The 15,010-nt window shown below is 39.3% G+C and overlaps 2 protein-coding genes across 5 annotated transcripts in view; one reads left to right on the top strand and one right to left on the bottom strand.

Moving 5' to 3' along the window:
• The window catches only part of LOC132636334 (uncharacterized), a 48,154-nt gene extending 35,456 nt beyond the window's left edge, over positions 1-12,698 (top strand). For 3 of the 4 annotated variants that reach the window (XM_060353153.1, XM_060353150.1, XM_060353151.1), the window contains 3 exons: positions 11,707-11,823; positions 11,912-11,968; positions 12,230-12,698. In XM_060353153.1, coding sequence (XP_060209136.1) covers positions 11,707-11,823; positions 11,912-11,968; positions 12,230-12,406 — 351 coding nt within the window. In that variant the 3' untranslated portion in view covers positions 12,407-12,698. Of the gene's footprint in view, positions 1-11,706; positions 11,824-11,911; positions 11,969-12,229 lie in introns of those variants that run through there. The other variant, XR_009581205.1, reaches the window with a different exon arrangement.
• Positions 12,699-13,538: 840 nt separating this feature from the next.
• On the bottom strand, positions 13,539-14,990 carry LOC132638552 (uncharacterized). The gene is made up of 2 exons (XM_060355393.1): positions 14,544-14,990; positions 13,539-13,997 (listed from the first exon to the last, which is right to left on the bottom strand). Exons 1-2 carry the CDS (start codon positions 14,824-14,826, stop codon positions 13,843-13,845), a joined length of 438 nt encoding a protein of 145 aa, XP_060211376.1. The 5' UTR covers positions 14,827-14,990; the 3' UTR covers positions 13,539-13,842.
• Between the last annotated feature and the right edge of the window lie 20 nt (positions 14,991-15,010).

The raw sequence follows: 15,010 nt of genomic DNA on the forward strand, positions 1-15,010 counted from the left end.
GGGATGTGTCACGCCCCGAACCATGGCCTGGGCATAACACGGCACTCGGGCCTTACTTGCATGTGTCCGAGCGAACCTCATGGCTTGCTTGTCAACATGGGCATCAAAAAAATATAATCTATATGATGCAATTTGCGGAATAAAGTCTTGAAATTATCTCATAGTATGAAATATCATGGAAACACAATAGTTTGCAAACATAAAAGCATAACTGAAACCTCTAAAACATGTCTGAATACTAACTACCAGGACATGGCCCTGGACTATCATAAACTAAATACTAATGCAGACTCCATGTTGAACCCCGAGAGAAGTGGGGCTCACCAATAAGCTGATATCTGAAGTGATCCTACTGCGCAGATGTATGCTCCTGAAAACCGGTATCTGCACCGTGAAGTGCAGGCCCCCGGGCAAAAGGGACGTTAGTACATGGTGAATAGTACTAGTATGTAAAACCTGCTGAAATGAAGAACATGGCACAACATAGATATAGGATATGAACTGAAACTGAATGTAACTTGAACATGAACATGAAACGTGAGTGAAGTCTTAAAACAGTAATCAATAGAAATACTTGTATGTAAAACTACTTTGTATCGTGGGGAATGCTATAGTATAACCGACAACATGGTCTGGTACTTGCGTCCTACCAGCAGAACACTCACAACCTTGCCAGGGATATGAGATTTAAGTAATAATAAGCATGTAAGGATCCAAACTGCATAATGAAGGTGTTGCCTCCTTGCTGACAACCCTTATCCTACGGTGGCTACGTAGTTTTAGGCTATCTGAGCCTTCTCGGTTAACTAAGCAATTCCCAAAACATGAACATAATATAGTTGGCTAAGAAGCCCATGATTTTCGTAAAATAACTTGTAATCATGATTTCACGAAATAACTTGTAAACGTGGTTTCATGAAATATCTTGTAATATGGTTTCATGAGATAACTTGTCATAGTCTTGCAACCATGTTCTTGATTCATGAGTAATAACAATAGTTCATAATTATATATATATATAATTGACTTGAAAACATGCTTGTAACTTGCTACATAAAATCATAAAGTTTCATATAAACATAATGAGAATACATGAGGAAGAATTCATGATTCATGGATTAAGCTAGGGTTCCTAATAACCGTAATGGAAGATTAGGAATATAATAACGAATATAGATACAAAATTCATGTACATAAATACATAAATACGGGCTACCAATATGTTGGGTTTAATGCCCTAGGGTTTGAACTTCATGGATATCAAGAAACGGAGCATGGGGAAGAACGTAGAGATTCCCTCATGTGGATGGAAGTTCTACATACCTTAATTGCTCCAAAACTTGAATTAAAGACTTGAGCTTTGAAGAAGATTTCCAAAATCTTGAATTCTTGAACCTTGAGATGGGTTTTCTTGAAAACCCTAGTTTTAGAATGATAATTTCTTGTTTAGATTACAAGGATAGGTGTTAGAATTGAGTTGGAATAATTTGAGTAGGCTTACCTTGGTGTTCTTGATGATGGAAGAGGGTAGGAAGTCGTTCTAGGGCTTGAAGGAATGAAAAATAATGAGTTGAACTGATATGGACGAATATATAGTGTTCTGGAACTTTGCACTTTACGTCCAGCAAAATACTGGCCGTATTTCAGTTTACGGGCCGTAAACTGCAATACGGTCCGTATTCTGCCATATGGACTGCACTGCATCTCTTCAGTAAAATGGCCATAACTCTTTGCACAGATGTCCGTTTGACCCCCGTAAGATACCGTTAGAAAGGTATTTCAATGCTCTACAACTTTCATCAAGGAAGTTTTCCCAAATTCCAAACACGTTTTGAAATACGGGCCATAAAGTGAAATACGGTCCGTATTTAACCATATGACCTCAAAATGTCAAATTCCAGAATGTTCAGAAATTCTTGGTTTCAGTTTACGGGCACTGTTCATGGTCGTAAATTGAAATACGACCACTGTTCATGGGCGTAAACCACCATATCACAACTGAACGGAAAAATTTCAATTCCCACATTCTTTATCTGATGTTCTAAGTCTAGGATCGTGGTCAAAACTTTCGTTAAAGGTACGGGGTGTTACAATATCTCCCCCTTGGGATCATTCGTGCTCGAATGATGGGTCATGATTAAGGATATGGATGGACATGGCTTGAATACATAAACGTAAAGAAAACATGACATGAAACATGAGACATGAAATGATGTGATTACTTGAAAATATAGATACTTCTGGCATGAGACAAGAAACATGAGTGCTGGATATATGACATGAGCGTGAAACATGAGACATAATGTGACATGGGCTACGGAAAGTTACCTTGAAGGTTCTCTGCTTGCTGTTCAAACAAAAATGGGTACTTGGATTTCATATCCTCCTCGGCTTCCCATGTAGCTTCCTCAACCTTCTGGCTCCTCCACAAGACTTTCACTGAGGCTACTTCCTTAGTCCTCAACTTGCGAACCTGACGGTCAAGAATGGCTACGGGGATCTCCTCATAAGTCAACCCATCCTTAACTGTTATAGTATCAACAGGAACAACCAGCGATGGGTCTCCTACACACTTCCTCAACATGGACACATGAAACACGGGATGTACGGCAGCCAAATCTTGTGGCAACTCAAGTTCATAAGCTACTAGACCGACCTTTCGTAGAATTTTGTAAGGTCCAATATATCTGGGACTGAGCTTCCCTTTCTTGCCAAATCTCATAACACCCTTCATGGGTGAGACTTTAAGGAACACCCAATCATCAACTGAAAATTCTAAGTCCCTTCGCCTCACATCTGTATAAGACTTCTGGCGACTCTGAGCCGTTTTCAAACTCTCCTGTATTAACTTGACTTTCTCCATAGCCTGATAAACCAAATCTGGTCCTAACAACTCTGCTTCACCAACTTTGAACCAACCAATTGGTGATCTACACCTTCGCCCATACAGAGCTTCAAACGGTGCCATCCCAATGCTAGCATGATAACTGTTATTATAGGAAAACTCGATAAGAGGCAAGTGATCATCCCAATTACCTTTGAAATCCAAGACGCATGCTCTCAACATGTCCTCCAGAGTTTGAATAGTACGCTCTGCCTGGCCATCGGTCTGCGGATGAAAACCTGTGCTAAGGTTTACCTTGGTACCCAATCCTTTCTGAAAAGATTTCCAGAAGTTCGCTGTAAACTGAGCACCACGATCTGAAATAATGGACACTGGTGTCCCATGCAATCTGACAATCTCATTAACATACAGCTTGGCATAATCTTCTGCTAAATCTGTGGTCTTGACTGGCAAAAAGTGCGCCGACTTAGTAAGCCTGTCAACGATCACCCAAATAAAGTCATGTCTCCTAGCTGAACGAGGTAGACCTGATACAAAGTCCATATTGATCATTTCCCATTTCCAGACAGGAATATCAATATTCTGAGCCAAGCCACCAGGTCTCTGGTGTTCGGCTTTCACTTGCTGACAATTCGGACACTTAGCTACAAAATCTGCCACATTCTTCTTCATATCGTTCCACCAGTAAATCTCCTTAAGATCATGGTACATCTTAGTGGAACCTGGGTGAATGGAATACCTGGAGTTGTGAGCTTCTGACATGATTCGCTCTCTGAGCCCATCTACATCTGGAACACACAATCTGCCTCGGTACCTCAAGGTACCATCATCTCCCCCTTGTTCAAAAGCCGTCGTCTTATGCTTGTGAATTCCCTCTCTCAGCTGCAACAAGTAGGGATCACTAAACTGTTTCTCTTTGGCTTCAACCACTAAGGAGGAAAGGGCTCTATTCAGAACAACTACGCCACCGTCCTCGGAGTCTAAAAGTCGAACTCCAAGACTAGCCAAACGATGAACTTCCTTGGTCATAATTCTCTTATCTGCATCAACGTGGGCTAAGCTCCCCATGGAGCGCCGACTAAGAGCATCGGCTACAACATTCGCTTTCCCCGGATGATAGAGAATATCCACATCATAATCCTTAAGCAATTCGAGCCATCTCCTCTGCCTAAGATTCAGCTCTCTTTGCTTGAAGATATACTGCAGGCTTTTATGATCTGTGAAAATATCAACATGCACTCCATACAAATAATGACGCCATATCTTAAGTGCAAAAACTACAGCTGCCAACTCTAGGTCATGAGTCGGATAATTCTTTTCGTGAACCTTGAGCTGACGAGATGCATAGGCTACAACCTTACCATGCTGCATTAAGACACATCCGAGACCAACTCCCGAAGCATCACAATAAACCATGAACCCTTCAGTTCCCTCTGGTAAAGTCAAAACTGGAGCAGAAGTCAATCTCTTCTTCAGCTCTTCAAAGCTTCGCTCACAAGCATCTGACCATTGGAACTTAACTTCCTTCTTCATCAGCTTAGTCAATGGTGCTGAAATAGATGAAAACCCCTCGACGAAACGTCGGTAATAGCCTGCTAGACCCAAGAAACTACGGATATCTGAAACTGATGCAGGTCTGGGCCAATTCTTAACGGCCTCAATCTTATGAGAGTCAACCTGAACACCCTCACCAGAAATCACATGACCTAAGAAGGCTACTGATTTGAGCCAAAATTCACACTTGGAGAATTTTGCATACAACTTGCGGTCCTTAAGAATCTGAAAAACTATACGAAGGTGTTCTGCGTGCTCGGCCTCACTACGGGAGTAAATGAGGATATCATCTATGAAGACAATGACAAAGAGGTCGAGGTATGGCTTGAAGACTCTGTTCATGAGGTCCATAAATGCTGCTGGGGCATTGGTCAAACCGAAGGACATGACACAGAATTCGAAATGGCCATATCTTGTTCTAAAGGCTATTTTAGGAATATCTTGTCCCCTAACCTTAAGTTGATGGTAACCTAATCGGAGATCTATTTTGGAGTAACATTATTCGTGGAAGAGGGTATTTGTTCTTGACCGTGACTTTATTGAGCTGTCGATAGTCAATGCACATGCGCAAAGAACCATCCTTCTTGCGAACGAAAAGGACTGGGGCACCCCATGGAGAGACACTGGGTCGGATAAAACCCTTGTCTAAAAGATCTTTGAGTTGAGCCTTAAGCTCGCGTAATTCAGCTGGAGCCATCCTATAAGGTGGAATAGATATAGATTTCGTACCTGGGAGTAGGTCAATTGCGAAATCAATTTCCCTATCAGGAGGGATTCCGGGAAGATCCTCGGGAAAAACTTCTGGGAACTCATTAACAACAGGGACTGACTGAAGAGTTGGGGTCTGGGAAGATGAATACCTAACCCGAACGAGATGATAGATATAACCCTTAGACACCATCTTTCTTGCCTTGAGGTAAGAAATAAACCTACCCTTAGGACTGACAGAATCACCCTTCCACTCTAAGACTGGCTCATTAGGAAACTTGAAATTCACAGTTTTGGTTCTATAATCAACTGACGCATAACATGAATATAACCAGTCCATGCCCATGACTACATCAAAATCTACCATTTCTAACTCACATAGGTCAGCTGGAACAACATGGTGATAGACTCTGATTGGACAGCCCTTATAGACACGTCGGGCTATGACTGACTCACCAACTGGAGTTGACACTTCAAAAGGTTCTTTTAGCTTTTCAGGTTCAATACCAAATTTCCTGGCAACATAAGGGGTGACATAGGATAGGGTGGATCCAGGGTCCATGAGAACATAAACATCAAAACTGAAAACTGTGAGTATACCTGTGACAACATCAGTACGGTTATCGATATCCTGGCGCCCGGTCAAAGCATACAAACGGTTTGGGCCACCGCTTGTGTTGCCAGATCTAGCTGGTACACGTCCTGCCTGAGTCTGGTTATTATGAGGAACTGATGAATTTACTGACTGAGTCTGATTACCTCCTGTGCCCTGTCTGACTGAAGGGTAATTTCGCTGAACATGGCCCGGCTTGCCACACCCATAGCAAATATTTGATCCAGAGCGGCACTCCCCAGGATGCCTCTTCCCACACTTAGCACAAATCGGATTGGTGAAGTTACTCTGAGTCACACTGGCCTGAGACTGGGAGCCTGACCACCTGAAATTCTGTTGACGGTTATCTTTCCTGAACTTGGAAACTGGAGCACTTGCCGTGGACGGAGTAGGTCCGGCTGACCTGTTCTTAAAAAACTTCCTATTTTCATTACCGTTGAACTGTCCGGTAGACTTGGCCCTCTTGTTGAACTCCTTGTCTTTCTCTTTCTGCAAGGCTTCCTCCTCCTTCAGCCTTGTCTCATTTCCCTGTACGAAAGCAACCATCTTGGAGATAGTCATTCCCCCATTCTGTGCGGCAATATTGGCCCCATCGTACAAATAGGGATCAAGACCTCCAACAAACCTCCTCACTCTTGCCCTCATATCCGGTACCATATATGAAGCATGCTTAGCCAGACTGATAAATTCTAAGTAGTAGTCCTGAACTGACCTACCATTCTGTTTAAGCTTCAGGAATTGTTCAGCCTTAGCTTCTCTGACTTCTATTGGCATGAAGTGGTCCAGGAAGGCACTTGTGAATTCATCCCATGTAGCATCAGGTGCATCCTCACCTCGGGATAATTCCCAAGATTCATACCAAGTGTTAGCAATGCCCTGTAGCTGATGGGCTCCAAAAGTAGCTGCTTCGGTTTCTGTAACTGTCATAATCCTGAAGATCTTTTGGAGAGCATCAATGTAGTCCTGAGGGTCCTCATCTTTCTTTGTCCCCGTAAAGACTGGGGGTTTCATCCTGAGAAAGTCCTTAGTCTTAGAAGACTCCCCATTACCTCCTGAACTCGACCTAGATTCCTGACGTTGGGCCTGAGCTGCTACCAGTTGTGTGAGCATATTGATAGCATTCCTAACATCCCCCATCCGAATCAATAGGAGGTGTTACTGTAGGGGCGGTTGGGGCTGTTGTCTGAGTCGGAACAGTCTCTTCCCGAGTTGCTTCTGCAGTAGCCCCTTGGCTGGTGGCTTTAGCCTTTTTGGTGTACTTCCTTTTCGCAGGCATTTTCTGAAAATACGTACACGCACGAATTAGAAAGATATCCTAAAAGTACTGCTCTAACTGCACGATCTAGAATATGAAAGAATTGAGACAATCCTGAATGTCTTGGTGGTCAACTGTTTATATGTGTGGGGCCCTCACACATATAAAAGTGACCCCACTGGACACGGTTTCATAGACTCCCTAAAGACACTTGAACCTACGCTCTGATACCAAGCTTTGTCACGCCCCGAACCATGGCCTGGGCGTAACACGGCACTCGGGCCTTACTTGCATGTGTCCGAGCGAACCTCATGGCTTGCTTGTCAACATGGGCATCAAAAAAATATAATCTATATGATGCAATTTAAATAAATCATGAAAATGTAATTTGCGGAATAAAGTCTTGAAATTATCTCATAGTATGAAATATCATGGAAACACAATAGTTTGCAAACATAAAAGCATAACTGACTCTGTGAACTAACATATGTCTATGAAACCTCTAAAACATGTCTAAATACTAACTACCAGGACATGGCCCTGGACTACCATAAACTAAATACTAATGCAGACTCCATGTTGAATCCCGAGAGAAGTGGGGCTCACCAATAAGCTGATATCTGAAGTGATCCTACTGTGCAGATGTATGCTCCTGAAAACCGGTATCTGCACCGTGAAGTGCAGGCCCCCGGGCAAAAGGGACGTTAGTACATGGTGAATAGTACTAGTATGTAAAACCTGCTGAAATGAAGAACATGGCACAACATAGATATAGGATATGAACTGAAACTGAATGTAACTTGAACATGAACATGAAACGTGAGTGAAGTCTTAAAACAGTAATCAATAGAAATACTTGTATGTAAAACTACTTTGTATCATGGGGAATGCTATAGTATAACCGACAACATGGTCTGGTACTTGCGTCCTACCAGCAGAACACTCACAACCTTGCCAGGGATATGAGATTTAAGTAATAATAAGCATGTAAGGATCCAAACTGCATAATGAAGGTGTTGCCTCCTTGCTGGCAACCCTTATCCTACGGTGGCTACGTAGTTTCAGGCTATCTGAGCCTTCTCGGTTAACTAAGCAATTCCCAAAACATGAACATAATATAGTTGGCTAAGAAGCCCATGATTTTCGTAAAATAACTTGTAAATAACTTGTAATCATGATTTCACGAAATAACTTGTAAACGTGGTTTCATGAAATATCTTGTAATATGGTTTCATGAGATAACTTGTCATAGTCTTGCAACCATGTTCTTGATTCATGAGTAATAACAATAGTTCATAATTATATATATATAATTGACTTGAAAACATGCTTGTAACTTGCTACATAAAATCATAAAGTTTCATATAAACATAATGAGAATACATGAGGAAGAATTCATGATTCATGGATTAAGCTAGGGTTCCTAATAACCGTAATGGAAGATTAGGAATACAATAACGAATATAGATACAAAATTCATGTACATAAATACATAAATACGGGCTACCAATATGTTGGGTTTAATGCCCTAGGGTTTGAACTTCATGGATATCAAGAAACGGAGCATGGGGAAGAACGTAGAGATTCCCTCATGTGGATGGAAGTTCTACATACCATAATTGCTCCAAAACTTGAATTAAAGATTTGAGCTTTGAAGAAGATTTCCAAAATCTTGAATTCTTGAACCTTGAGATGGGTTTTCTTGAAAACCCTAGTTTTAGAATGATAATTTCTTGTTTAGATTACAAGGATAGGTGTTAGAATTGAGTTGGAATAATTTGAGTAGGCTTACCTTGGTGTTCTTGATGATGGAAGAGGGTAGGAAGTCGTTCTAGGGCTTGAAGGAATGAAAAATAATGAGTTGAACTGATATGGACGAATATATAGTGTTCTGGAACTTTGCACTTTACGTCCAGCAAAATACTGGCCGTATTTCAGTTTACGGGCCGTAAACTGCAATACGGACAGTATTCTGCCATATGGACTGCACTGCATCTCTTCAATAAAATGGCCATAACTCTTTGCATAGATGTCCGTTTGACCCCCGTAAGATACCGTTAGAAAGGTATTTCAATGCTCTACAACTTTCATCAAGGAAGTTTTCCCAAATTCCAAACACGTTTTGAAATACGGGCCATAAAGTGAAATACGGTCCGTATTTAACCATATGACCTCAAAATGTCAAATTCCAGAATGTTCAGAAATTCTTGGTTTCAGTTTACGGGCACTGTTCATGGTCGTAAATTGAAATACGACCACTGTTCATGGGCGTAAACCACCATATCACAACTGAACGGAAAAATTTCAATTCCCACATTCTTTATCTGATGTTCTAAGTCTAGGATCGTGGTCAAAACTTTCGTTAAAGGTACGGGGTGTTACAGAATGGGTGTCACTGCTGTGCAATGCATCAGCTGTAGCGAAGTAGGAAGATATTATATGCCTGCAAAGGTCGGCTCATTAAGAAACAAGATAGGGTTGAATCAAATGATTCACTTTACCTCAAAAAATAATAATTGAGGTTCTGTATTACAGGTTAATCCTACTCTACTAGCGCTAATAGGCAGCATAGTGGAAGAATCGCTACACCTAGGAATCAACAACACGAAAACTTTGTTCTAAGTCATAAATGATTCACTCAGGTCAGCTGGATAAGCCGGTCTTCATATATTAGGTACTTTTAATATGGGAAAATGGTTAAGAAGAGTTGCGTGTGAGAAGAATGCTATGGAAGAAGATGATTTGGGTATAGTATGGACATGACTGATATGAATGTTAAGGAGGTGACAACTACCTACGGGGACAAGCGTGCGGAAATGGATTATGAAGGGACTTTGATCTTTTCAAAGTTTATTGGATTCTAGGTGGGAACTGTAAACTGAATACGGTTCTGGCTTGATGTATGGTATGGTGACACCACATAGAAAGAGGCGTCCCAAATTTACTAGTCTGTTACGAGTGACAACCTAGGTCATGGTAGTGGAGGTCCATAAAAGTGGTGGTCTGTAAGACCTCTACAGGGCTGGGAATTTGAAGAGGTGAAAACATTCTTCCAGAGGTTATACGTCCCACACGGTTCAGAGAGGATGATAGATTTTTAAAGTGTCATCTAGTGAATACTTCACAGTGAAGTCATGCTATCATGTTCAATTTGTAGAAGCAATGCCCGTTTGGAAATCATTATGAAGATCTAGAGCTTCAAGGATGGTGGAGTCTTCTATGTCATATGCAGTATAGGATGCTATTTTGGCAGTAGACAATCTAAGGCAAAAAATGTATTATTATTAACTGTTGTCTATAATGCAAACAACACGGAAATGACACCAACCACCTCTTGGTACATTGTAGGTTTCTTTGGAACTTTGAGCTTTGATATTTTATGCTTTTATTAAGTGCGCTGTGTCTGAGAACTGTGGTACAAATGTCAATTATCAGGTTAGGAACTAGCAGAAATTGGTTTTGGAAGAACGGCGCATTTCCTTTTTTTAGGATAATATGGAGAGAAATAAATCAATTAGTTTTGGACTAAGGTATACTTGATTAATGTATGGAGAGAAAGAGAAAGGGACTTTTGAAGGAGCTGAGAGTTCACTGTTAAGTGATTAGAGTTCTCTGCTGTCCGCTTTGATTTTTGGCACAAACAGGAAAAACAGTCTTGTATGCATGATTTGGTAGTTCTTTGAAAGTCTTAATACATGTTTGTATTATCTAATTTGTTATTACGAACCAACTTTGTGTCTCATTAACAAATACTATAAAAAAGTTAACAAAAGCGTTGACCTATCAGATAAATAAATTAATTTTCGTTCAAGCAACACAAACCAAAGAGTGTGGGCATATAAGTAAAGATGTCTGAGGAATAAACTGTAAGATTCAATCCCTTGGTAAAACTACTGATGGGAGAGGGTGGTAAGCGGAGGGAGGGAAGGAGAATGATTTTCTATTAGGAGGTACTGTTAGAATGTTGAATTTTGTGTTAGAATGTTACTAACATCTTGTTAGGAGATATTGTCTCACACTGGAGAATTATAATATGTGTTGTGTTTTGACACCTGTAAAATAGTGTCTTGAATGCATCAAGTCATCACTCTCCGCTTCTCTTATTTTTTCTGACTAAGACAGTTCTAAAATTTGGCTACCACATCTTGAGCGGCCCTTACAATGGGTGTGGGATGAATGGTGCACGAGTACAACTTGATAAAGGAAAAAAACATTATTGACATTAAGTCATATTAGTGGGATTTCACTGGGTATATTGTTGTTTACATCATCATATTAGGCCATTCTACATGTGGCTGTTTTGTTTACTGGTGGAATGAGAAACTATACATGTGCGCATTTCATCTACTGGAACGAAAATGCCAGTTATAAATATATATTTTCTTTTGAGAAAGGTCAGATTGTAATTATAATTATTTTTGTGGGCATACACACAAGCTGGCCCGGACACCACGGTTATTAGAAAAAAAATAAAATTGTGGGCACAACAACTTGCACTTTCTGGTACTCTATGTTAATAAATGATGGACATGTGAAAGATTGTCCTAACAAAGGAACCACCATCATTCTCTTCCTAGTTTTTCATTCCTTTGATTTGATATCTACATATTTTTCTATTTCTTTCGTAAGTGTCCTAGTGCATTTACCCTCTCATTATTGATTTATCACGCATTCAGGTTATGGGCAATGTAGTGCATTTACCCTCTCAATATTGATTTATCACGCATTCAGGTTATGGGCAATGACTCTTTGTTCAATTGTGATCAACAATATCTGCAAGAGCTTCTTTCATTTTCTGCTGTTATTCTTCAGAGCTTAATCGATACCGTCTTACAAGAACCGAACCAGGTAACATCTTGCTCATCCCTCGCTCTTCCATGAAAGATAAAAGAATAAGGGACTGCTATTAAGCTAAGTCTGAATACTGTCTTTGAAGGCTGTCCGAGGAAATCTTGCACTTGATGCTTGCAATGCTATTGCATCTTCTTTTGAAGTAAGTCACAGTTCTTTTTTTTTTTTTCCCTGAAATATTTGACTGAAGGACCTCACGTCTTGGTTGGTATCTAAAACTGCACCCAATCCAAGACATTCAAATTGGTACCAGTACCAAATATAGAAGGAAAAAAAAAAAAAGCTTTTTCAAATCTGTCCCATCTCTTATGGACGGATGTTTAGAAGGTGGAATGTTTGTAAGGTTTGGTACAAGTAAATAGTTAAAGTTCCCTTGTTTAAGCCTAGAATGCTTGTTAAACAGGTATGTCAAGGAGCATCTGATATTTGCTCCAAGCTAGTCGAAATTGCCAAGCTGTCTTTGAGATCTGACAACAAATATCTTCAATCTACTGTTGAGTTTCTCAACAGCCGTGGACTTATGCAAGGGAAGAGTCGTAAAAAGCAGGAAAATAACATGATCTGCGAAAGTGATGTGTAGCTTACTTTGTCACTGTAGTCTTCTTTTGTATAATAATTGAAGCTTTTCTGGTATTCGAGAGTAGGTTGTTTGTCTCTAGTTGTCTCTTCATTTGAATTGTCTACTTTGGTTTATTCACTTCGAGGATCATGTGCTATATAGTTTACCTGGGAAAGTTAAAATAGGTTATACCACATTCAGAAAAAGTACATTGGTTTATGATCTGTGCCTGTGTTATCAAGCTGTTTTAATTAGTTGAAAACCAATTTGTATTTAGAATAAAGTGTTGGAAAAAGAAATTTACTTCTTGTCAGATGCCCTCAAATTTTACTTCTCTTGCTCAACTGGAGATGAATATCAACAGGTAGTATGTTGAATTATCATCTAATGAAGGGACGTAGTAAGATAAACAGAGTTTGCGAGCTCTGTTTTAAGATGTGAAAATGTTTTCCAATTTTCTTATGTTTGGCTGACCAAAACTTTTGAATTATTTTTTTCTAGAAAAACAAAATCCTTCAATATGACGAAAATGACTTTTCTAATGCAAGTAGGGAAAACAAGTTTCATAAATGACATTTCACTCGTCCACATCCTTCAACACACCTCCACTGCCCGTAGCCCCCAATTTTACCACCTCCAAAAATAAATGCCAAGTGCTTAATCGAATTGATTAGGTCATGTAGGAATATGGTTCAAGTCTACCTGTCTGTTAGGATGCCTCAGCTACATACATCACTGACTGTCTGACTCACTGTATTTCCTCATAGTGTTTGCCTAGATTATGTATAAATATTTTTTGGATAATATTTTTTGTTTTCTATCAAACTTAAGAAAATTACTTATTTTCCAAGAAAGTATTTTCCTTTGTACAAATACCTTAGTTGTTTTTGTTAAGAGTTGATTTCTTTCAAGATTTTCAAATTGAGAATATATATCCTAGATTTTGAGATGTTGAAAAATGGAGCTAGAAAATCATCAACAATAACATATCCAGTGAAATTTCACAATGTGGGGTTTGGAGAGGGTAAAGTGTAGCAGACCTTACCTCAATGTAGAGATGCTTTCTCCGAAAGTGACTCAAAAAATAGGGTTTGCAAAAGTTCAGTTTCTCACAAGCTCCACTTTCTCAAAATCTCAAAACAAACACAGCGTCTTCATTTAAGCGTTTTTGAAAATTTATGGTTCGTTTCCATTTCCACTTCTTGACAGTTTGATAAAAAGAGTAGCAGTCACATAACAGTATACTCGTTGAATAAATAAATCATACAAACTACAACCAGACACTTAGGAATACAAAGGGGCTGTAAAATAATTAAAGGCCAAAAAAAAAAAAAAAAAAAAAAAAACATCGTCATGCACTAGGATGTGTCCAATATACGTGTTAAGGCAACCTAAACATCAAACAAACAGAGAATATAGGTGGTAAAACTTAGATATAATATGTAGCCTCCATAATTCTATGTACTTTTGCTGGGACTTTTAGATGTGACATCTTCCACCGGGGCTTTCTGGTTTGTTTTCTTTTCTGCCTCCACTGTCTTCCTTAGCAGACGGAGCTCTTTTATGTAGTAGTGAAGTCTATCTATGACCAAAGCAAGGAACAAAGAAAATCCTGCATTTGTACACCAGAAAAAAGAAATTATTTTAGGCCATATACAAAAAATATAGTTCAAATAATTTAAATAAGCCTCAATTCTAAGCAAGTCGGGATTAGATATGTGAATCCACATGTAGTCTCCATCTTAATTCATCTCAATCTAATATTATATAAAAATAAATTTTTTAAAAGCACTAGAAGTTCTCTATATTTTCTCAGGACGAAAAGCCACTTAGAAAATATTGTACCAAAGAAACGTGCTAACATGATTAGATATTTTTCCTGATTAATGTATATAGCCTCTTAAAAAAAAAAAAACTTCCAAATATAATATGACAAAAATCTGGGACGGAGTGAGTGTCGGCTAAATCAGCCGAACCCAGTAGCTTTAATTCAAACGTTGTTTTTATTTTAAAAAAATCATTGAATATGTAGAAATTATAAATTTAGGACCCTGTAATTTAAAAAGATTAGAATTCAGAATTCATAAGTTTCAAATTCTGGCTCATCTCTAACGAAATCATAAAATAAAAGGTGTAAAGGTTGTAAGATAAGATTCACCCAAGAGTGATGCTTCTAGGAGGTGAGTAGCCAATAGAACTTGATCAGTTGGATTGACCGTGCCAGAATCCGTTGCACGGTTTTGCATTAAAGTCACATTGAACAAGATTGACACCAAAACAACAAATAAAGTTCCTCCAGCACTCTTTACTATCACAGGTCCCCTTCCTTGCTTTGATCTATCCAATGCCATCAAAACCGGTTTTCTTAAAGGGGTTCGGAATACGAGGGTCAATACCACGGCCACTTCAAGAAATACAAGGGCGAATAATGGTTGAATCATTGTCGTAGTCAAATGTTAACAAAAATACAACTTTTTTTTTTATGTTGTTAGTTGTGATGATTTATTAGTGAGGTAAAAGAAAAATACTTAACTCAAGCTCTTCAAAGCGTGATAGTAACAAGATGCATCTAAAATGCTTGGGGACTAAGAAGCAACAAAGAACAAAATAAAATGCTTGTGGTTT

Source organism: Lycium barbarum, chromosome 4 (assembly GCF_019175385.1).
Source record: "Lycium barbarum isolate Lr01 chromosome 4, ASM1917538v2, whole genome shotgun sequence".
Classification (NCBI taxonomy): Eukaryota; Viridiplantae; Streptophyta; class Magnoliopsida; order Solanales; family Solanaceae; genus Lycium; species Lycium barbarum.